General features: G+C 36.4%; 1 protein-coding gene across 1 annotated transcript in view; it reads right to left on the reverse strand.

Moving 5' to 3' along the window:
- The window catches only part of SMCHD1 (structural maintenance of chromosomes flexible hinge domain containing 1), a 91,918-nt gene that overhangs the window by 9,835 nt on the left and 57,218 nt on the right, over window positions 1–24,865 (reverse strand). The window contains exons 26-40 of the mRNA XM_075705054.1: window positions 24,674–24,822; window positions 22,648–22,736; window positions 21,365–21,483; window positions 20,493–20,660; window positions 19,091–19,216; window positions 15,916–15,995; window positions 14,223–14,380; window positions 10,838–10,953; window positions 10,319–10,380; window positions 7,119–7,206; window positions 6,577–6,708; window positions 5,079–5,228; window positions 1,949–2,075; window positions 1,665–1,784; window positions 181–266 (exon numbers count right to left, since the gene is read on the reverse strand). Coding sequence (XP_075561169.1) covers window positions 181–266; window positions 1,665–1,784; window positions 1,949–2,075; window positions 5,079–5,228; window positions 6,577–6,708; window positions 7,119–7,206; window positions 10,319–10,380; window positions 10,838–10,953; window positions 14,223–14,380; window positions 15,916–15,995; window positions 19,091–19,216; window positions 20,493–20,660; window positions 21,365–21,483; window positions 22,648–22,736; window positions 24,674–24,822 — 1,770 coding nt within the window. The remainder of the gene's footprint in view (window positions 1–180; window positions 267–1,664; window positions 1,785–1,948; window positions 2,076–5,078; window positions 5,229–6,576; window positions 6,709–7,118; window positions 7,207–10,318; window positions 10,381–10,837; window positions 10,954–14,222; window positions 14,381–15,915; window positions 15,996–19,090; window positions 19,217–20,492; window positions 20,661–21,364; window positions 21,484–22,647; window positions 22,737–24,673; window positions 24,823–24,865) is intronic.

Consider the following 24,865-nt stretch of genomic DNA (forward strand, 5'->3'; position numbering starts at 1 on the left):
AAATTAAGTTTGGCATTGATCCACAAATTTTCCTCATGGTTTAAATTTTCAGGGTTTCTGTAACAGGTGCTTGTGTGTATACCAGCGTGATTCAATAATGTTATTTAATTATATCAATTTCATGTTAAGATTAGATTTATTTTTAAGATATTATGGAGTTTAGTAAGAAATAAGTCATACTGTGTTTGTCTGTGGTAATTCAATTTGGTGTTTTTTCAATTCGTTCTTCAGGTGAGTTTCTCTTGTTTCAGCTTCTTTAACCTGACCTGAAACCAATAAAATCAACCAAGAGTAAGGACATATTAGAAAGCAACAGAACATTTCTTACAGAATTTCTTATAACTTTTCAGAATTATGCCACCCATAGCTGATAGTATCTACTTCTCAGTTTCAGCGCAGAATATCAGGATTTGTCCACAAAGATCTTGTGATTTGTCCAGCTTCTAAGCAATTTCACCAGCTGCCATCTCCTTCAACTTCAGGAAGCAATGGGGCTAGTCTTAGACCAATCTGAGAATGTAAGCTCTTTTTTCTTTTCATCCTCAATTATCTTTTCAAATGGTTCTTCAACAGGCAAAATGGCAAGAGGGAAGGGAAGAGTGGTAGCTGGCACTACCCTCTTTTGTCTCCCATATGGGACACCACTGTCTGGACACTGTTTCCTCAACTCTCATATCTGAACTGAAGCAATTTTGAAAACAAATGAGTAAAAAAGTGAGTTGCTTCCCACTCTCTCTAATCAAACAGGTTTATATTTGGAAATGTTATTTAAAGTTGTGCTCTAACTTACTGTCTACAGGTGTGCAAAAATCTGCAAATATGAAGCAAAACTTTTTGCCTTTCACACTGGAATTTAGGAATTTGCATCCATAATGGAAACACGCAGTAAGCCAGTAACAGAAACATAGCCCTCTACTACAATTACAAGAAACATCAGCATCTTCTAATTCCAGCATGCTTTATTTACATTTAGCGATTACTTAAAATAAACATTCAAAATGCATCTATTACAACAAACCTTCTGATCAACAGACAGGATGATTCAAACAAAAAAATAATGCAAATAAAATGTTTTCTTTGTCTCTCCCATTCCCATAAACTGCCCTCACGCTGCTCTGCTGTTTAACAGACTTTATAAATGATTACATTTGCTGAAGAACATAGAGATAAACAACAAATAGCTACACAATACTTTTGAATAATGTACCTAAGGTCAAACATAGGGGGAAAAAGTAACATTTTGAAAATGTAAGACTAACTTTTTTAAAGAGGATTATCTATAGTTCATTCCCTAAAGTAGTTTTTAGGCAACTGCTGAATTTCCAGACAGATGAGCATTAACATATCCATTGCAAAGATGGGAGTGCAAGGCAGTCACGGAAAAAAAGCATCAGACCACCAACTTCCATGTTTTATTCCTCCTTTTGACAATTCTGACATAAGACATTATACCTCAAATCAAGACCCTTTTTATAGGTAGGTCCATCCAAATAACTAGATGCTTCCCTGCTAATGCAAAGATATACTCCCTTCCACTCCACTCTAATTACTGCATCTCATGATTTCAATACCGATTTTTCTCCCCTTCTCTATATTCTCAAAATTATTAAAGGAAAAAAAGTTTAATTCCCAGGAAATTTATTTATGTATTTGATTGAACTTACATTTAATTTCAGTTACAAGCTGATTAGTAGTATCAAACCAACTTCTGTAAACACCTATGGACTGAGATAATTGGTCTCTCTCCCTTGTAAGTGTTGCCATCTGTTGCTGCTTCTTGAAATCTACAGAAATAAATACATATATTTTCAGAAGAAAATACAGTAACATACTTGGTTTAAACATCAGCAAAAATCTATTAAGCTATTACAGTTCTGAAGAAGTATTATGGACCTAAAAATAGTTGGTTTTAAGGAAAAGCAAGCATTTTAGAGTAATTGAAACATACCATTGTAAAACATAAATGACAGACGGTATGGTTCCAAAGGTTTTTTCAAACCTTGCAGATCTGGCTCAAATACAAGAATATATTCAGTGCTATCTCTTCCAGGACTGTTTTCAGCCAGCACTAAATTCTAATAAAACAAACACACAAACATACATAAGCTTATGTTCACACTTGAGGTAATACACAAAATAAAATAAACATTCTTCAAATACTAACTCTTAGAAAGTTACTTAACACATAATGTCTATACAATATTACTACATTTTTAAGTATTGGCTTCAAAATGCCTTTTATACCTAATAAAAAGAAGCAAAATACAAAAGATTTAGCAGTAACTATTTTATTACTTAAGAATTAAGATTGTCATTTTACCTGTTTAAAGAGTATTATTATTTTTGGCTGTAGATTTTATTTGAGACATATGCTCAGAAAAAATACTATCTGCACTGTCCCATAAGCAAGATTTCCTTGGATGTACTTCATTCAGCAGGGAACAAATGCAAACAGAACGTTAAAAAGAAAGACCCAAGGCATAAACACAGAGGAAGAAAAACAAACTATTCCCAGTGCTGAGTTAAAGTTACTGCTGTTACCATGGAAGTAGACAGCAGGTTTCAAATGAATGAACAATATATATCCAAACACTAACATGAACATCCCATTTCTTATCAATTCCTTATTGAAATGACAAACTAAATCCTTTGCCTTTCTTTACAAAAACAGGAATTATTATAAGACCATAAGGAACGGTAAATAGAATTAAAATTAGTATAGGTAATATCTAGATGTGCTGTTACTTTGGGAAAGGTATCATGCATAAAATGAATAATGCTTATAATAAAACTCATACTGTTTCCACCTTTAACATGTAGAAATTGCTACTCAACTGGCCAAATCAAGAGAGAGGTGGTTGCAGCCTAAAAGAAGAGATAGATATATAACCTTCAAAGATGGTCTTCATGGCTTTCAAAAATATTGCAGCTACATATTTAATCAGAAGTCTGCAGTGGAAATATTTTTTCCTTAGAAAATTTACACTAATTAAAATCTAAACATTTTCCTTCATTAAACAAGTTTAGTATTCCTGAAACTCAGTGTAAGGGTAAACATGTCAGATTATCAGCTTCATTACATTGATGCTAATTGCACATGATTATAAACAAGATGGAACAATTTCAAGATATTTGAAAAAAACATTAGCGTGTCCCCTCCCCATTACTAGTTATATGAAAAGTACATTGCATCACAACCAACCAATCCTTTCCACATGAGTTTTGTGAGTTGTCTAGAGTCAGAGAACTCAGTATAAACTAGACAACTGAAAACTGCCTGAAGAGGGAAAGAGATATGGGATTCACTGAAATGGAATTACTCCCAATAGAAGAGTAGGGAACACAAGTTATTGTCAAAAGCAGTAGGATCTCATCAGATCACAGTAATGAGAAAGCAGAACAACGCAAACCCCACCCCCTGAACAAACCAGGAATATACAAGTAGAAAGAAAAAGCATCTGCTTACAAAAGAAAAATCCAAACCAAGCCAAACAAAAAACCCCTCAAACGTGCCCCCCCCTCCCCCCCATTACATAGGTTGTTAGCTCAGTCACTGAAGCAAGACTGCAGTATTTAGGTCATAATGGCTCAACAGCAGGTTACTAGCACATGGACGTAAAAAAAATGTTATTTCTGTATCGGTGAGGAGTCTGAGAAATTGTCCAGTAATTTTATCTGAACTGTCAGAGCCCACTCTGTGGACTCTAAGAGAAACTCAGAGTGCACCATAAATTGATTAGTATATTAATTTTATCTGATACCTGTATTCAGTCCATGCATTTTATTTTTCTAGCTTGTTTTTCATACATATGTTGTCACTTTTCCTTACAGATCAGAGTAGACCAGAGTTTGACAGATTGTTCAGTGAAAAGTGTTTGCCCATGTTAACTGGATGGTTCTGTCCTTGACTGCTTTCAACAGATTTCTTTTTTATGCCATGTCATTACATTTCATCTATGTAGTTCCATAAAAGCAGCTAATGTACTGAATAAAATATATTATGAAGAAGTTTGTATGTAGGCACTGTAGATTTCAGTGATTCTACTGGGATTTTATTGTGGTGATTTCCACTTTTGCTCTGCAATTCTTACATGATACTTCAGCAACTTTTTTTTTGGGTGGGGGTGGATCTATATATACCCATTTCACCACATGAATAGTCCTACTGACTGAAGTTCTCTGTAGGCTTTTAAGAGAGAGACTGTGACCATTCCACTCAACAAATGTGCGGCTCTACACTCAGCTGGGGTTTTTTTTCTGGTGTGTTTTGAACAGTTTCTGGTTTTGTGCATGTGCACGTTTGAACTTGTTTCTTTCATTATACTTTGTAACAACTGTCACAAATGGAACTCATAGGTTTTAAAAATTCAGTCTGTATTTGTTGAAGAAAAAGTGACTGTGATGGCATAACTACAATATGCAGTACTTTCAGAGGCATGCATGATGCTACAGCCAGAGATTCAAACTGAAGCATTTTTAACAGTCAAGGGCACTAATGACCGAAATAAAGCATAAAGAGAAGCAGTAGTTTATCTTCAATTCTTCAAATGAAGACAGGATGCCTTTTTGCAAAGCATATATAAGCCCAGTTAGCTTGACAAAATGTAAAGATAACCTGGTAAAATTTAACTACATATATATGAAGAGGTCAGACTAAATGTTTTTAAGCTATTACAGCCAGATAGTATTATAAATAAGAATGTAAAATACTGCTAATATTAATAGTTTAACTACAAATTAGTGAAGTGTTATTTACATGTGAAATTCAAATGAGGAAAAGACTTATCCTGGATCCCCCTGTGTGTCCCAGTCCCTAACTGAGTTTTTGAATGTATTTGTAAACTTCCCTCGCTTGGCAAGGATAACCAGTTTGAAGAATGTCTTCCCTTCAGGTTTTCTGAAAATCAGCAACCAAACAGAGAAGAAATAATTTATCTACTCATCAGTAAGGGAAAGCTACAATATATGCTACTCCTCCACAAACCATGAGGTGTAAGATCAGCTTTGAAACTGTAGGAAAACAGGCCTCATTAGATCCATTGCTCATGGAGCTAGCTGTGAATTTCAGTCACACTTACGATTTCAGCTGATCCTCTGTCAAATGGAAACTCAATTGTACTGACTTTCCCCTGAAACTGCGGGATCTCTGTATCATCTTCATTTGGGCTTTTGATTTTTGCTATTATTCTGCCAACTAGATCAATTCCAGTGTGGTTGTTGTATTTATCCTGTAATTAAAAAAGACAAAGAAGTTAGTTTGGAACACGAACTGACATAAGTAATCCATTTATATACTGTATTGGGTTTATGGGGCAAGGTGCTGGCAGTGGGGGGGCTGCAGGGGTGGCCCCGTGCCAGACATGGCCAGTTCCAGCCCGCTCCAACCAACCCACTGCAGGGCACAGCCAAGTCCCTTAGCCAAGATTGTGGTTCCTCTGGGAAAATAAATATTTAAGAAAGGACAAAAATGCACAGGCAGAGTAGGAGAAGGGGGGTGGGAGGGAGGAAGAAACAGCAGAGGGAACACCAAGGCGAGAGGAGTGGCGGGAGGTGCTCCAGGCACCGGAGCAGATATTCCCCCGCAGCCCATGAAGGACCACGGTGGAACAGATATCTACATGGCAGCTCGTGGAGGACCCCATGCCGCAGCAGGTGGGTATTTGCTGAAGGACTGCAGCCTGTGGAGAGGGCTCATGCTGGAGCAGTTTGTAGAATCATAGGATCGTTTAGGTTGGAAAAGACCTTTAAGATCATGGAGTCCAACCATAACTCTGACACTGCCAATTCCACCACTAAATCATGTCCTTAAGCGCCACATCTACACGTCTTTTAAATACCTCTGGGGATAGGGACTCAACTACTTCCCCGGGCAGCCTGGTCCAGAAGGACTGCAGCCCATGGAGGGACCCACACTAGAGCAGGGAAACTGTGAAGAGGAAGAAGCGGCAGAGAGGAGCTGTTATGGACTGAGCGTAATCCCCATTCCCCACCCCTGCACCACTCCGGGAGCGGTAGGCGTCTGGAGCAAAGCTGAGCCTGGCAAAGGGTGGGGCAGAAGGTGTTGCTTCACTTTTTTTGTCTCTGTTTCTCACTACTCAAATCTGTTTTAATTGGCGATAAATTAAACTAATTTTCCACAAGGTGAATCTGTTTTGCCCATGGCTGTAACTGGTAAGGGATCTCCCTGTATCCCTGTGAATATTCAAAGTTCAGGAAACCTTGTTTTTTGTAATACAAGATTCCTCAGAGAAACTGTCTCCTGAAAAAAAAAGTCATGGAGAGAAATATCTGCTGTATAGATGTTTTCCCACTAGAATCTATTCTTGAAACATTTTTTTCCTGTGGCAACAAGAAATGGGTTTCAATTGACAGCAAGGATTGCATGGTTTAGTTTTGGTCACCTGTATGTAAATAGAACAAGATGCACCTGTTCTATACAGGAAATCACCGATTTACATCTTTTTTGTGAAGTTAACCTGCAAAGTGATAGCAGCAATGCCTTACAGAAAAATTCAACATATTTTTAGCAGTCTTATATATTTCCCTAATTATGACTTTGTATTAAAGTATAGTTACCATTACATGGAGGTATAAATCCTTGACCAGTGTACGGCTAGTAAGAGCTCGAACATTGGAAACTGCCGGAGTAGCTGGCAAAGAATCAGGTAACAAGCGTACAGGGTCATTAGGTACAACTTCAACTATAATCTAGCAGAAAAAGGAGGAAAAATAAAATAAAATAAAATAAAGACTGATACAATTTACTGCAATTCACCTGAACACATGGGTTGCTCAAAAAATACTGCAACAAATGCATGTGAAATTTACTGACAATCTTGAAATAAATTAGCACGACCATAAAAAAGTTCTACTAGGTTGCAAATTATGCAGCTCTGTTATTCCACAAAATTTCTGGTTAGTTATAAAAGCTAATCAAAACATATTTTGATAATCAACAGTTTGAAATCAGTAACTATCAAAAATAGAAATATAATTTTTTTGTAAAGCTTGCACGTGAAAGTATTTGCATTCTGAATCTACAAAGTATAATAATATTTCTCCCAGATGATTCTGTATTACACATTCTTGGCTACATGTAATTAATTATAGATTCAAACCTGGTCACTGTTGAGCACATTTATCTTATCCATTGCAAAGGTAAACTGGATACTGTAAGTGCCCACTCTCTCTGGAACCACTTTATCCCTAAATAAATCAAAAACAAAAGCCAAGCAAAAGTGAATCAATATTGAAGTGACAAGTATGTAAGTATGCAAGCAATTCAAATTCTGAGTAGTCCTCCAAAACAGTTAAGAGTCCTGTTAAGGCATGACATATTTTACTACTCCTCCATAATACTCCTCCTTCAGCAAGAACGCCATGGAAGTTTCTCAAGAACTAGAATAAGGCTTTTGGAAGCTTGGATGAGGAAAGTCTCCTGAAGAGTTTGTCTCTAGTAGCTGACAGGAAGTTTGTCGTGGGCCTATAATTCAGAAATCTGCAAGTCTACCTCATTTCACTTTCCATTCAATGAATTTTTGTAAAGCTACTGAAACAGAGCATATTGATGCTTAGATCTGCAACAGCAATAAATGCTCTCCAAATTTAATCATTTGGCTTGAATTTACATAAATATGAGTAGTTAATTCCTTCTCTTTACTCAGAAAGTGTATGAAGTTGGTCAACTTGGACCAGTGGCCAAAGTTGAGTATAGTAAGACAGAAAAGAGTTTTCATTCTACCTTACAGTGTTCCAGAGTACAGACTACTGGCAAAGAACCCCTAACATCAAAATATGAGGGGAATACAGATGCCTGCACTTCTACTGCTATAAACAGAACTTCACCTAGCAAGGAAGGCCACACAGCATCCAGAAGACTGCTGCAGTGTTTAACAAGGGACAGCAGTGACTTATAAATGCTTAGAAACTTTTGAGGAGATGCAAAGAATCTCTAACCAAGATTCAAAAATTCATCTGAGAGGATGACTTGTGGCACTCTTGAATAGGTTAATGAGATTTTTGTTTTCAACCTACATCATTTTATCTGTTTGTCACTAACATTAAGCGATTTCTTTCCTCTTATTTTGTTTGGGAAGGAGTAAGATGCAAGACTTCCTGAAACGCTTAACTTGTAAAAACCAAAACCCCCAAGCTTTACCTATTTCTAGAATGAGCCATGACTGTCCTTTTTGGTATTTCATATAGAGTAAGAAGAATTCTACCTTCCTTTCTGCATTTTAGCTAGGTTAAGATGTAAAGTAGCATCTGCCTTGTCAGGATGCATTAAAACAATGAGTTGTAAATAATCTGCTAAGGATCTCATGGCTGAACACTATCTATCCAGAAATATGCTTTAGAAAAAGAAGAGAATGTGCAATTGTTATGAAAGTTGTAAGACTGCGTAATAGCATCCATGTTACCGATTTGTGTTAAACAGATGAAAACCATCTGTGACTGAACAGGAAAACTTGAGAGAAACCAGGTGGTAGACAGTGATGCCACAGGCACTGGCAACAATGAGTAACATGTACTTTCCTACACGGGCTGCTAATGGGTAGTCTCTACCTACTGTCTGCTCTTTCAGATTTTTCAATAAGGTTGGGAGTTTTAATTCCAGACCTTCGTGGACAACTAGTAAGCTACAGGTACTAATGTCAAGATTTTCATAATTATGTATTTAACTCTATATAGGTTAGTTTATATCACACTGACCACTGTAGTACTTTTCACAGGAGAACACTTATTAGCATGACTACACATTGGCACACTCATTCTAGTTTTCTTTTTCTGGAGCTACAAATATATGACGCAGAGTGCCTTGTTTTGATAATGTTTTAGAGAGTTCTCATGTTTTAACTACACCTATAACTAAGAATTTCTCAGAATGACCAATGTCACAGAAATGCACCTCATACTTGGTGCAAGTCTGCAGTGATCCTTGGTTTCTGGAGAAACCTTCCTTAACCTTGGACTAGCCACACAGAAAGCTCTGCTCTGTTAAAAGCAAAACTGCACCGTTATTTGGGAGTCTCCTTGTGCTACAGCTACCAAACTCAGCCTTAGAAGGCTTTGGAACCTCGAGTGCCTTCAAGGTAAAGACACATCTTGGTAATGATACAAAAAGCCATGTTTAAATAGCTTTTTGAATTAGTTATAATCTCTTAAATGAAAAATCCTTCAAATACAAATACATTACGTTGCTGTACACCATCTGAGAAGCTTAAAAAGACCAAATAAACAAATGTCATATCAACTGCCTTCTGAGATGGGATAGTTTCTTGGCTGGATATGACAGAGGGAATCACAGATGGAGGCATGTTTGCACTGCATATCAAGCTGGGTCAGAATCCTGGATTTGAGCCTCAGCTAACTGGCTCCCCAGGAAAAAATATGTTGAAGACTTAATGCTACATCAAGGTCTTGAAAGCACATAGGTTCCCAAAGATTACAAATTGGATGCCTGGCTTCCTGAACTCTATTATGCACCTTGAAAGGGAGGAGAGCCACAGCTGAGAGGCAAGTGAGGAAACTTCCTATCACCTCTTGAAGTGCTGCCACTCAGATGCTCCTGGAATCTTGACACAGCTGAGCTGCAGCAGCCTCTGTTCCTCTGATGCAGGAACCAGGATCAGCTGTGCAACAGTGCTATCTGCTGCATTAAGGTGATCCTACAGTCCGCTTTCTAAAAGCAGAAGGAAAGTCTGTTCCTAGGAGGCAAGAGCTTGAATCAACAGCCGGTAGCACAACGATTTAACTGCTCCCATAGCACGCCTGCCAGGAATAGATGTAGAAAGAATGTGGCAGTCAGGCACCAGCTTATGATGAACTCTAGTTCTGCTGCGTGTCATCTAAGATACCATCTCTGAGTAAGTAACCCAAGGAAAGACCACTAAACTGACAGGGCCAAGGTCACGGTTCAGGATTAACACACAGCTACAGAAGGTATTAAGACAGAGTTAAATCCACTTTGTTCAGCCTGCAATTCTACAGCAGTTGAATGTAACACTAAAAAGAATTAAGTTAGACAAGTGACAAGCAGATGATGTAGTCCCTTCATTGCTAGCATTTCTCATCATGTATTCTAATATATTCTCAGACTCCTTTCTTCTACTCTCAGATTAAACAAATGTCAAATGTCTCTAAGGAAGAATTCAATCCTCATGTTCATTGCATCTTGCTAATACCTTTTACCGTTTCACAGCACTGTATCATACTAATTCTATAACAGATTGTTATTATCAAAACCTAAAACTCGTTTCTATTTCAAATACTGATGCAACTTACTGTACAAAATACATAACTATAAGTGCTGCTATACCTGAAGTAAAAGAAGCCATCTTCTTTATCATCCCTCACTTTACTACAGCTAAATGTTGTAACCTGAAAAGAGAGATGCAAAAAAATTAATGCAATACACTGAAAGTTGAAGTACCTTACTTGTAATATGCTATCAAGTCTTAATGATTTGCAGTACTGATAGCATACAGAAATTTAATGAGATCACCTATAATTTAGACGCTAGCTTCATATTTTTAATTCTTGAAGTCTTTTCTTTGCAAAATTCAGGGTGGCAACTTTTAAGTCTCCCTGCTATCAGTTAGCTTCTGCAGAGCAGTAGCATTTTTGTCCTTAGTATAGTCTTGACATTTGAACAGTCTGACAACTTGTGACAGGACAGATATCGATGAACAAATATGACTGATATGCAGTACTTGTTATTTAAAATCTAGTACAGGATATTGATCCAAGTTAAATGAAGGAAAGTTTCTATTACAAATATGTGTGTCCTATGGTGGCATTTTGATATCCATTTTGAAAATGCATTTTGATGACTTACATCAACTGATATCCTAGTTCCGCTGCTCTGTGTTTCCCACATTTTCATAGAAATCCGTGCTGGATTAATATTTTTAATAATGTTATCATCTTCAGAAAGAACACTAACCATAAAATCTGTAGAATGAAAGACAACATTTTTTCAAGACTATTTTTATTCAGAATTAAGAAGATCAAACTCCATGAATTTCTGTGTCTGTCTCATACCTAGAGGAAAAACACACAAACCCCACATTCCAGACAGGACCCAAACAACAAAAAATTTAAAACCAGATATGGAAAACCTTCTCTCCCCAGCCCTGTAATTAGACCAGGTAACAATCCTTAGGAAAAAAAAAACCCACCTACTTCATCCAATGACTGCTTAGAAAACCCCCTCAAATTTCAAGTCTGCCTTTCCTAGATTATCATTCCTATCAAAACAGCAAACCAGGCTGCTGCTTGCTCTCAGGAAAGAACGATCATTAGCTAGTTAAGTAGCTGATTCCTTCCTTCAAGGACAGTAAATCCAGATCTGCCTCTTCCTTCACAAGCGCTTTAGCCATTAAACTCCTGGATAGAAAGGCGTAGTAGTTGGAAAGAGACTGTACCAACACCACTACTATTTTCCCCCTTTATTAGCCACACTGTAATAAAAAGAAGGACTCAGGCTATGAATCTTAAGCCAAGTTTGGCTACTTCTTACAGACCAGTATCACATACTTAAATGTTAGAAGTAGGATACAGGGCCTGGTCCTGCAGTCAAAATACTTGCCATTTTATATCCTGATCTGAAAAATTTAGCTTATCCTATATATTCCATAGAAAGTTTAGTGGTCTGAAGGAAATGGAATCCAACCTAGAATAAAGCTACCCTTCTTCTAATTGAAAATGTGAACTAAGCACTTTGACACTATGGTTAGAGGTGGATTTCAAGCATGTAATTGAAGCAGCATTGCTCATGTAGAACTGAATTTTGCACCTTAAGGAAGGACTGTGCTTTGATGTGTATGAAAAATTCAGGCATGACTTCCACCAAGATTATGGTGCCTGCCCTCAGGTGTACCTGAGTTCACCAGTAAATCCAATAATTAGGGTGTTAATTCAATACGAGGCTGTTAATAAGGAATTTAGTATCTAATTTTATATGAAAATTTAATGTCATATATACTATGTTAACTCCTGAGGAAGCTGTTTAATTCTCTTCCTCTCTCAAAACCTGGTTAATTTCTACTACATACTACATTTGAAAAAGGTCTATTTGGCAGGGGGGTTGAAACTAGATGATCTTTAAAGGTCCCTCCCAACCCAAACCACTCTGTGATGCTATGATTCTATAGTATGCTTCCTCTAGGCAAAACTAAAATACCTTGTGAATTTAGTCAAGTTCTTAACACTGTATGGAGTATTTTAAAGAACAAAACCCTCCTTCCATAAAAATGTTGGCTCATCAAGTTATGACAGTATAATTATTATCTTTGAATATGAACCTTCTCTGGTCAAGAAACAAGCCCCCACACCACAGATATCATATTTTGGGAGGTATTCTGCTTCGCAACTCCTACGACTACAAATAAATCCTTTTTGTTCTAAATTTTGAACAGATGTTGCAGGCATTTCAGACAGGCTTGGGATAAAACAAATGGATTTGTATGAAGCAGATTTACTGATTTTTTTGTCACCTTTAAGAGATGTTTATCATCTGGGAACCTAGGAGTATTTACAAAGGAGTAAAGAGAGCAGGTGGGAAAAATTCAGATGCTTATGCTGAAATCACACTGTGAAACAGCAACAGAACTGAAAACACTCCTTAGATAGACAATTTTTTTCTTTGTTTTAAGTCCACCTAAAGGCAAAGGAAAGACTGAAGTATAGGAAGGACAGTGTCCTGCAACAGCTTACTTTAAGAGCTTTTAGTTAAGGAAGTTGCCAAATGCTCTCTGAGATACCAAGTACTCTGTATCAGCAGGATCACTCACATTCACACAGCTGTCAACTCCTTCAAACACATTTGCAAGGCACCACTTTCCTGTACAAAAGCCACGTAGTTCCCAACCTGCTCCCATTTCTACATTTATCCATATCCTGACTTAATTATATTCTTTATATTCCTTTCAACAACTGCCCAGTACTGAAAATATATCTTCTCATCAAATGTTTCCCTGACCTCTCCTGAGACTTTTTAAAACTGCATCAGATTTGTCACCTTAATTTAGTCCTTTCAAATAAAGGCCAAATTAAATAGGATTAGCATATCAGCGTTAGTAACTTAGCAATTTCATGCCTAAATGAATTGATAATTCTTAAGTGAATGCTATTCAGTATAGGAAACTTGATAGTATTTACTTCATCAAATAGATCTAAAAGTCATCTACTGAAGATTCAAACGTGATTTTTTTATTTTATTTTTTTCTTAAAACCAAGGATGGGATCAAATGGGAAAAAAAGTAGTTTGGAACTACCTTACTCTCCTTCACAGGTACCACTGACAAAATACAGCAGGCTTCAAGACTTCAGCTTTCTGAAGAGTATCTTTGTGTCATGGTTTCATAGTGCAAATTGTGTTATTGCAAATTAGAAGGAAAATTTTCTGGAAGAGGGGCTAGTAAATTTGTATACTTCACTGGCAAATTCAAGAACTGTATCTCCCATGGTTATCATAAAGAACATCTATTTCCCGAGTTAATGTATAGGTCTCTTATTCATGCCAAAGTTTCCTTATAGGAAAAAGCAGAGGTTTCAAATTCTGTTTGGCTTTTAGCAAAAGAGGTCTCCTCATAACTTGCTCTTCTTCATCTGTTTTCCTTATTGTGAATACTACTACATACTAATACATATTAATGAAAACATGAGACGGGTTTTTCTCTTTTATGACTCAGCACCCTTAGCTAGAAAGCAAAGATCATCCTTTTGCAAGAGAATACAGCAAGAGAGAAGAATATTTTGTACTAACCCTGGCATACTTCCGATCACTTTTTTGTTCCTCTTGGCTCACAGCTGGCCTATAAATTCATAGCTACCTCCTTTGTTACTATTCCACAGAAAATGAGATGAGGGAAAACATGCATGAACTAGCTCAGATCATCTTTGGAGAAAATAAAAAACTGAAATACAGTATTTTACTAAGGACAAAGAAGAGATTCTGTAGTTTTACCATTTATAGACAAAGTCAACAATTTGGAACAAATAAATAAGAAGTCTTTTGAAATGCTTTCCAAAGATGATGTACATATCTTTTCTCTCTTAAGTGTTACAGAAGCATCTCAGATACAGCTGTTACAAAGAACTGAGACAAAACAGATGGAAAAAAAGTAAGAAAATACACCAGGAGAATCAACAAAATAGTTTTCCATAGGTTTACAAGGCTCTTGAGTGACTGCTTTCCACCAAAGAATCCTTATACTTACCAGGGAAGGTACCTCCTGCTGGAAAAGAAGCATTTTTGTCATATTTAACATTCAAACAGACAGGTTTCTCAGGATCAGGCAGGACATTTAATGTGATTACAGGACAATCTAATGTGGTCTTGTTGTATGAGGCTTTAAGCTGTATAGTGTGCTCTCCCCTGAAATATACAGAAATCATGAAAACTGTTATAAAATATCTCTTCTGAAAAAACAATTTTCAACAGACTTCAGTCTGAATCATGTACATGAAAGCATGATAAAAAAACACCCCAGAAGTTATCAGTAGTAAAGGGAAGAAAAAAATGGAAGTGTTAATGCAAAGTTAGACAAGTAAGATCATAAGTTTAAGGTATTCTTAAGATATTTGCTTATTAAATTTACTTTTTGCTTTAATATTCATTAGCTTCATCATGTTTCGTTGCCTGTCTATGAGACACTAGCAACTACAGCTTTAAGTTGCAGAAGACGTTAAGGTGGAAAGCAAGCACAGCTAATTAAAATGCTGTCTAAGGAGCATTCTGCTTTGACAGTTTCCAAAGTGTGAATCTACATACAACTCACATCTAGCAAAGTGCATTGCAAGTATATGATGACTTCATTACTATAGAGAAACTCATTTTTTTTTACAGTATCAAAAACTTGAAATTTAAGTTTTTAAACAGAACTGGGAATATGATACTTAACTGCATAGAGGCTGTGCTTCCCAGCCAGTTTTGATTATGCTATAAAACATAGGATGTTACCACTGAGCACACCTGTTTCTAACCTCCAGTAATATTTTGATAACTAATATTCATCATCCTTCTACCAAGATGCAGGCATTATAAATACGCTAAGCACCATCAACAGCATTTAAAATAGATTTTCTTCCACATGCAAAATAATGTCATGGGTCAAATCCTGCAGATATGAATGCAAAAATATTAACTGACATGAAATACTTCAGAATTTTAAGAACAAGCACTTATTGCTAGCTTCTAAGCTACCTAAAGCCAACGTAGTCTTGCAAGAAAAGCTCAGGGATACAGGGAGTGGGTAGCAGAACTGTGAACACGAAGAGGATATAGAAATAATGAATTTGGAAAGTCAGATGGGACATGCGAGTGTAAGGGGAGCCAGAATGACTGACATGAAGAAGCAGGAGCCACAGGACACACATCTGCAGGAAATGAGACTTCATGAGTTTTACTGCAAATAAGAAAAAATAAATATATATATTTAAAATTCTTTTGGACACTTTACCTAATCCTTTAAAACAATGGCTAGCACCCAGAGGAAGTGGGGTTTCAACACTCCTAAAATGTGCTCCTACTTTGAAAGCATAGCGTCTGGATCTGGTCACCCAAAGCCTGTACATTTCAAACATTTTAAGTGGTTTATGACACCATCTGCACTAGGTACGGGTTGACAATTATAAGCTGTGTTTTACCAAGACCAGAAAAAACAGGATCCAGAAAATTAGAGCAGCAGATTCTCAGAAGACCAAAAGAAGCAGCTATTGAATTTTATTTAGTTAAGCCCTTAATTTCTTAAAGCTCACTATCTGGCCTTCCACTGGCATACAAATAATAAATGTGTGACCTTAGCTCTAGATTCATTCTTGGTAGGTACTTTATGAAGTGTGCAGCTTAAATACATCTAGCAAGTGACATTTGAGAATTCAAATTTTTTCCATATAGTTTTCACTACTTACCGACGTGCGTGGATACTAAAAACTCCCAGGTTAGCCCTACCATTTTCATCAGTTTTATGTTGCTGGTTTGAAGGAACAATCTGTCAAAAAAAATTTTTTTTATTCTTTCAGTGACACAGAAGGAGTATCAAGTCTTAGAATAAAATGTATAACTCATTTGCTTCCATACTCTCATTCCATTTGAGCAATAGCTTCTTTGTAGTTTTGCACTCTAAATTAGGGAAAGATACATTGTTATGAATACCATATTAAGACGTTTCAGAATTTTCTCTGCCAGTTTTTGAAGACAATCACTTTATCTGAACTAGGATATTTTTGTTCATTAATATGTTCAAATATTTTGTTAATGCTATTTCTTTAATTGCTACTGATGCTATGATATCATCCATAGCACAAGTTAATCTGAGTATATTTTCACATTCTAAAACCTTCTACAAACTATTCACCCCCTTTTACAGTGTTTCTCCACTCTGCACAGAGATTCCTGGGCAGCAAAAGTTGAAGAATTAAACAACTGGAGTAAAAATAACTGAAACACCTGCCTCTCTCTTCCCCTTCCCCCATTCTAGTCCCATTGCCAAAAATGTAAGACTGCTAGACAATCTAGAGAAAAGTGTTATGACAACTGATGAAGTATAGTACCTTGTTTATCAAAACTTAATGACAAACAAGAACTAATCTCTATACCATAAGAAACGTCACTTAATCAGATGCTAATAATGACAGATAACTTCTTGTCAGTGTTGTTTTAGGATAACACCACAAATGCCTTATACATCTCCTATTCACCTAGCACATTAATTAGGTCTGATTCTAAGTCCTTTGAAGTCAATATAAATTCTACTATTGACTTAAAGGAATCCTTGCTGAATCCCAGTGTTAGAAAATAACTCCCCTTTAACTCATGGGTGTTATTCAAGGTGTGTTTTCTACGTGCACCCTGTCTTTGAAGAAGTGAAGTCTTACGATTGGCAGTACCTTTAAGTCATTTCCCTTTGCTACTTCAGCACAAATTTCAGGAGACTAAGTGCCTAGTGTTCACTCACACAAAACCAATGTTTCTGGAATACTTGAATTAGGCAGGCTGCTTCCAAAATTATTTTCTTTTACAAATCTTACGTCAGTAAGTTAAAAGAATGAAACTATGTTAGGAAAAAGATTGTGAAAGTTGATTCATAATCAGCTATGGAAGCATGAATTTATCCTACCACGTTGCTAGAGAAAGGCAGTGGTAAAAAATGTGTGCTTAATGGTTCAAATGGAAGGCAGCATTGTAAAGATATGCTAAGAAATACTAAGAAAATTGCCAGACATTTCATAAACTCTTCTGAAGAGTATATTCAACTCAACAAAATAAGCCCGTATTTGAAGTTACTGTACATCACAGCATAGAAAGTTTTAATTTTTACAGCAACCAGTGCTTTGTGCATTTCCACTACTAAGCTGCATGTAAGAGTTCAGAGTGTTTCCGTTCAGCCATACTCATTTAGTTTTGGACCTGTAAGATAGAGAATGGAGTACAGCAAATGCATGCTGCAACTGCAGTATATCAGGCTTAGGAGACTTAGAGGATGGGATGTGAAATATAGATAGACAGCTTATCTGAGAATTTTAGTTCCCAGAAGCTTCTCGTTTCCTTTGGGAGACTGTGCATATAACCTATCTGAAATGCCAAGGCAAGACAGTTCTCTAAAGAGGTTCTCCAAGATACTTGTGAACACTGATCTGGTATCTGTCCAGCAAATAGCAGTTGGTTACTCTGCTGATGTATGAAAGTAACTCTTAGAAATTATACCGGTGTTAAGCTCTGGGAGGGAGCACTGTAATAAACACATTATAACAATGATCCACCTTGGCTTTCAGAACACTTCTCCTGGACACATTCCACTTAGAAAGTCTTCATGCTCTTTATCCAAGACATGCTGCTGATCCTCCCTTGAGGAAAGCATAGTATCTGAAAAGACACAGCATGCCACCACATCTCTTTGATCAGGCAGCACAACCACACAGTGTTACTGTCAAGGTTGTACGTTCTCTCAAAAACAACACAACTAGAAGCCCCAAGGAGCTGCAGCTGCCACCATAAAGGCAGTAGTTGGAGCAAACAAACAAAAAAAAATCCCAAACTATGAGGCAGGTTTCTATGGCAAGAGATTCAAAAGAGCCAGAAGAAAAATGTTCAAGATAAAAAGAAATTTCCTTAGGGGGAAAAAAAAAAAAAGTAATAGTAGCATAGTTAAACTGAGGGAAAGGTGAGGCTGTGGCACAGCTCTTGAGAGGTGAGCAAAAGAAATTTCTTGGCTGCTGAGTGTTCTGAGAGAACTGAGGGACACAAATGCATGGCAAGCAGGAACAAAAAGGGAACAAGACCAGCCCTGCATGAGAAAATGTCATGTCCAGAGATGGATGAATATATCCTGTATTGATAATGTACACATTCAATATAAAAGTCTCTGCACCGACAGGAACATTTGACAGTTTGACTTTTTTTTTCCCCAATAACAAGAACCAAAATTTTAATGAATGGAGAATTCTGTCAAACTCCTTTCTTCATACAGACCAATGTACCACCACCTGACACTCATACCTCACTCATGGAAAGGACAGTAACCACTTAAATTTGGGTTAGGTTTACATCCTCATTGTTTTAATTTGGTTTATGCCGCCAATGCTTTTCACAGGGATAATCAAGTAGAGAGCAAACCGTGCTGACTAGCTTTACATACAGACCGTAAGTCATACATTCAGGAACCACAATCAAGGAACCACCAGATAAAAATTATCTGGTTGCCAGTTTGGACCATATGATCATTATTCTTCAGTAAATTACCTCAAATAAAGTGGGAGATGGGGTGGGGTCGGGTGGTGTGCATGTAGAATTTGGAAAGAGGTTCAGTAGAAGATCCAGAATGTATACTAATTACACTTGGACACTGTACTACAGGACTTCTGTTATATTTATGATTGTTATAATGAAAGGGAGCTGAGCAATCTATCCTGGGAACTGTTTACATTACTTGTTGACACTATTATTATATGAGATTCATTATTCTTTTGTGTCCTTACAATATTTTGTTCACTTTTCCAAAAATATCTTGAAAATGAAGAAGATAATGTAGACGTGACAACAGAAATTTGTGTTAAACAAAGTTCACATAATAAAGCCTATGCTTACCTTTAAGTTGTTACCCTTTATAAGGCTGATTTTTACATTTGGTTCAGGACATGGATTTCCCCACTGATCACACAGCTGAACAATAAGGGGCTTCTGCAATTCTCTGCCATTAATCACTGCAACAGGCTGGAAGAGATACAGATGCATTATACTATTCTGTTCTAAGTATATCAAACATCCCATATATGTATCTATCTATATCTATATCTATCTCAGACGTCAGGAATCCCCAGAGCAATAGTGTCTGCCTTTTCCATACTATTTGTCTCACATAACAGCTAGACCATGACAGAATCGTAAGATGCCAGGAAGGTATTTCTAGTGTTTTCCCATTTACATTCTCTTGTCATTATAAAATGAACTACTTGAATTGCATGTGTTACTTGTGTTGATGTGACTAAAAGGAAGGACATGCTTCTGAAGAGGCTTATTAGTTTCCTTGTTCTAGAAAGAGCAAATGGCCTAAAACTGTTATCTTCTGATATACCTTGACAGCTTTCTAGAGAGTAAAAATAGTTATGATACTCCCTGAACCTTTTGTTTCACTTTTTACTTCAGTAACTTTCCTTCTCCATTTTCCCAACATGCCAATCTTTACTCCTGTTCTCTGCTCAGAGATCCAATTTTCTTTTACCTGCTTCCACTCCCCTGTTTTGCTTTCTGCTGCAACTTCAGCACTATCACTTGGATAGACAAAGTAAACATTGAAAAATTAAAAAAAACCCCCAGCAAATAAATGGATGGTACCAAAAATCTCCATCTTTTTCATTTGATATAAGTACTGTACTCCCTTCCCCACTTGCGGACTGCAAACACTTGTAAACTTAAATAAATTTGGGACTGCCTTCCTACATCCTAAACATAAAACCCCCCCCAGTAACAGATAAAGGAGAGACGAGCTGCCAACTATTACTACCATTAAGCACAGTATCTTTGGCAAACAGCAGTGGAAGATGGGTGTTAGGATCCAGCCCACAGTAAAACTGCTGCACCAAAGAAAAATACATCAGAAATGCAAATGTGACAGAATAAACAGTCTAAGAAATACTAATGAATACAGTGTTGTAAACACACACGAGTTAGATTACTCCAAAATAAGTTTACTTTTAAAAAACTAACATAGTTAGCTATTGTATGAAAAATGCTTCACATCTACAGTCCCATTTAAAACATCTCTACATAATTAGACCAATTGCAAAATACTTACTTAATTTTATGTTATCCTGTACAGAATTAAAAAAAGTCTCTAGAGCTGTCATATTCCGTCAATTTTTAGAAGTATTAATACTAATAAATCAGGGTTTTCAGCTTTGCATCCTGTGCTCGAAAAAGCTCTGGAAATAAAAGACCTGCTGACTAGTGACCCCGTTGTTTTATTCCAAACAAAAAGTGTTCAACGTACCGTTTCTAACTCTGGCCAATCCACAAACTGCAATTTAGCAGGGGATCCTGCAGTTAAATTTACTCTGAGAAAGTCAGAAAATTCACGCCAAGCAAAGCACAATTCTTTGCTTCCAAGTAAACAAGGTTTAAACCGAATACCTTTTACTCTCATTGTCAGAGTACTTTCCTATTGAGAAACAAAAAGAAGATTTTATCATGAACAAATAAAGGGAAGTATAATTTATTCATTTTTTTCCATATGCTATTTTAATATTTATGCCTGCTTTTTACTGTGAGACAGTGGACTAAAAATTAAACTACAAGTTCTATTCCTTTTGTTAAATTTCAATGGACTTCTTGTGTAAGAAGCGGTCAATTTCAAACTCCAGCATTTCTCAGGAACCTGTTTTTCAATGTATAAGAGTTACGTACAACTTAGTTATATCCGACATACTTTAAAAGTTATAGAATGAATTTTACATTAAACTGTGGCAGACAGTATCAGTAGTCCATTCTATGAGGTTCTTTAAAAGATCATAAAATCAACTGTACCACCATAAACAGACACAGAAAAAGACTAAAAACAGGTTAGAAGAAGAGAGATAGAACAACGGACTAGAAACAAAGCACACATGACTCAAGCATGAAGTGAACTGGCCCCCATATTGTACAGCTGCAGCAGTGATAAAGTTTTTAACAGATGCTGCTGTATTCCTTAGAACAGGATCATATGATTTTAATGCTTTAAGTCTCTTATCTTCTCACAGCTTACCAACTAGTGTTTAATTTTACTACCTGTCCACAGTTTTGGTTCAATTCTGTGTGACAGAATTAAGACAATTACCACACAAAGGCTACAGAGAAATAAACCGTATGACATCTTATAAATACCTGCCAAGTTATTTTCAAATTTGATTTATCAAGTCCAGGCCCAGAAACTCCTAGGGAATTAACACACGCAGATGTCACTGTCTGAACCTGATTTCCATACTGATCTGTAATCATTACATCTGTTAAAAAAGATGATGATGATTAAAATGATTATTAAAGTGATTACCTCAGCAGCTGCTTTAATGAAACATTATACAACATACGGAATATAAATGTATACAACATACACACAATATAGAGAAAATTACATCAGTATCACTGAATCACAGAGTGGCTGAGGTTGAAAGGCACCTGGAGGTCATCTGGTCCAATGCCCCTGGCTCAAGCAGGGCCACCCAGAGCCAGTTGCCCAGGACCATGTCCAGATGGCTTTTGAGTATCTCCAAGGATGGAGACTCCACAACCTCTCCAGGCAATCTGCACCAGTGCTCAGTCACCCTCACAGTGAAAAAGTGTTTCTTGATGTTCAGTGGGAACCTCCTGTGCTTCAGTTTGTGCCCACTGCCTCTTTTCCTGCCACTGAACACCACTGGGAAGAGCCTGGCTCCCTCATCTTTACATCCTCTCTTCAGGTATTTATATACATTGATAAGGTCCCCTCCATCTTGTGGGTATCAAAAGGGTATAAAAAAAAAAGTATCTGTATAGTCATTATCACATATTTGTGCTTCCCACTTTTTTTGAATAAAAGGATTATTTCTTGCTATAAAGTTAAAAGAAAAAAAATATTAAAATTGAAAGCTGTTTTTCAACCTGTACCTAACAGGTAAGATATGTAACTGTCCTATGTACTCACACACACAAGCTTTCAACGTCCCAAAATACTGTAAGAATTTTAAATTTCTTACTATGCCATGTAGCAACCACATACAGAAACCAAAGGAGAAGACTGATCTCTAAATACCTTCCTGTCAGGTTAAAGTCAACCTTAAAATGTTTCACTTTGAAGTCCATGCCTTTGAAATAGTCTGAATGCTGTTATGGCCTGTAGATTTCAGAATACATGACCTAAACAAAAATGTACGAACAATTTGCACTCAGTGTGATGAATGTCCCAATGTACAAACTAAGAGGCAAATTTTGTCGGAGAGTAACTCCAGAATTGTAAAATGGCAATTAGAGAAGTCTGATCATCCTTCCATGAATGAGAATGTAAACCTGTTCTTTATATTAAAATAGTTGAAGGCAATTCAGTCTTGATGACATCTGTATACATAACAGGCTAATAAACTACAAAGAAAAAGAAATGTATCTTACAAGATAACTGAAGAATATGCACTCACCAATTTCACTTTGTAGTTCTTCACCCAGCTGCAGTGTGTTTGGTCCTTTTAATTTGCATTTAATGTGTTTGGGTTCATCAGGAAGTGGTCTAAGTCAGCATATGAAAATTGACTTATAATCATTCTCATAAAGGTAATCACTTATAGTAGCAGGCATTATAAAGCATACAGCAATTATCACTCATCTGTGACCGGATTTTTTATTTTTTATCCTTTTATCTGTATTTAGAGGATCAAGCCTCATGTGCACACAAGTTACACAGTAGCTTTCACCTCAATCTTATCAGGGGGAGCCTATCAGACACTACCACAGCAATGTTATGGGATTTTACCTTATCTGTAATAGCTTGCCTACCAGTATTTTACCATAAATCAGATCATCAGCCAGATAAAGCAGAAGTCAAGTTCGGAGTATTTTAAATCTTGAAAAAAAACCATCCCCAACACCTCTAAGTCAAAGTAACATACAATTGTCTCTATATTAAAATACATCTATTACTGTAAAACCAATTATAATATCAACATTAACCCTGATATGTATATACAAAGGTATCACAATCTCCCTTGCTATAAAAATATTTGCTGACTTCTTAAGGACCTGATTACAACTAACATAGCTTAAAATTTTTAGTGATACAGTTTTTCCTCAAAAAAACCCCAAAACCAGAGCACATTAGAAAAATTATGGAGAAGATGAACAACCATTAAAAAAAGAAAAATCAGATTTCCATTTCCTCTCTTGCTATGATAAAGCAGAACTCACCAGTCTAAACTATGCCTAATGGTAGTCTCTTAAAAATATTTTCTGGGGTGCTTTCAAACAATCTCAGCCTTTCCTTCCCTTTACCTGATGAAGATTAATATATGTTTTGTGCTGGCTCCCCAAATATTTAAGAGCTATGTGACATCTGTAAGTTATTTAAGATTTAAGAGTTATTCAACACAGTATTTTTTACTCCTTTTGTGTGTTCTAAGCTAAAAATTACATTGAGATCTTTAAAAATCCCATTAGAATGACCTCCAGTTAATTTTTATGACAACTACAGTAGAATAACCCCTGTATAGAAGTTCCCTGATTTCAGACTGCTTTTCAATGACAAGCAAAAATGTATTAAAAATATTCAATAAATCAATCCATTGTTCTACTTCCTTTCAAGAAGAGAGGTATCAATTCAGTCTGCTTTTCTGCTCTTCTTAAAACAGAAAATACTACTTAACTGAAAAATTTTCTGTCTCTGACAGCGCTGCATCATTGAAAGCTTTTTACAAGCATTATGCTCCCAAGATTTTAAAGAATCTTAATGCTTGGTTGTGTAATTTTTTTTCTACTGCAGATCTGTGAAATGCCTAATTGCTGCAAATTTCCTCTGGCATCAGTGTGCTGTGAACTAGTTACTTAATTTTAGCCTATTAAGAACACATGAAATACACTAAAGTATTTTAGAATCAGATTCATCTTAACAAACGTTATAAAGATACAGTAAGTAGACCTAACTGCCTAGACTCATTAAGAGTGATAAACAGGCAATTTTAAAGTTCAATTTACAGCCTGTCACTTTTGACTGACATACCAGATGCAGGCATCCAGCATTTGGCTAGATAAATACTATCTTTAGCTTCAAAGTAATAACCTCTGTAAGGGTAACTATTAACTTCATAGTGATATTTCTCTTTGGTAACCAGTGACCTGAGTCTTCAGTAAAACTAGTTATCCTATAAGCTAATGTTTACTGAAAGTTTTCAAAGATAGCAGTAATCTTCTTCGGTGTATATATACTTACAAAAGTGATTATAGGGCTGGATACAAACAGATCATTATGGAGTCCTTCACATAGGTAATGTTCTTGTTTGTAAACAATTTGCATAAAAACTCCCACCCACCCACCCAAACCTACATTCCCCTGTTAATTTGCCAACTGCTTTCATGATTTCACCTTCTGTAGAAAGATTTTTTTACCCCAAAGTACAGACCTACAATCCTTTGCCAACAACATAATTTGTAAAAAAGTATTTCAAATGAACAAACCTGACTGTGAAGGCACTCTCCAAAGACACATGGTCATCAAGATAAGTAATTAGACAGTAACGTACATCTTTTACTGATGTTGGTACTTTTACATCAGGTAATAACCCCTGAATCAACTGTTCTCTGTTAATTCTAGGTGTCCAGTTAACCTAAAATTAAAATTTCTTAAATTAATCAAAAGCTAAATTATTA

Source organism: Pelecanus crispus, chromosome 2, assembly GCF_030463565.1.
Source record: "Pelecanus crispus isolate bPelCri1 chromosome 2, bPelCri1.pri, whole genome shotgun sequence".
Lineage (NCBI taxonomy): Eukaryota > Metazoa > Chordata > Aves > Pelecaniformes > Pelecanidae > Pelecanus > Pelecanus crispus.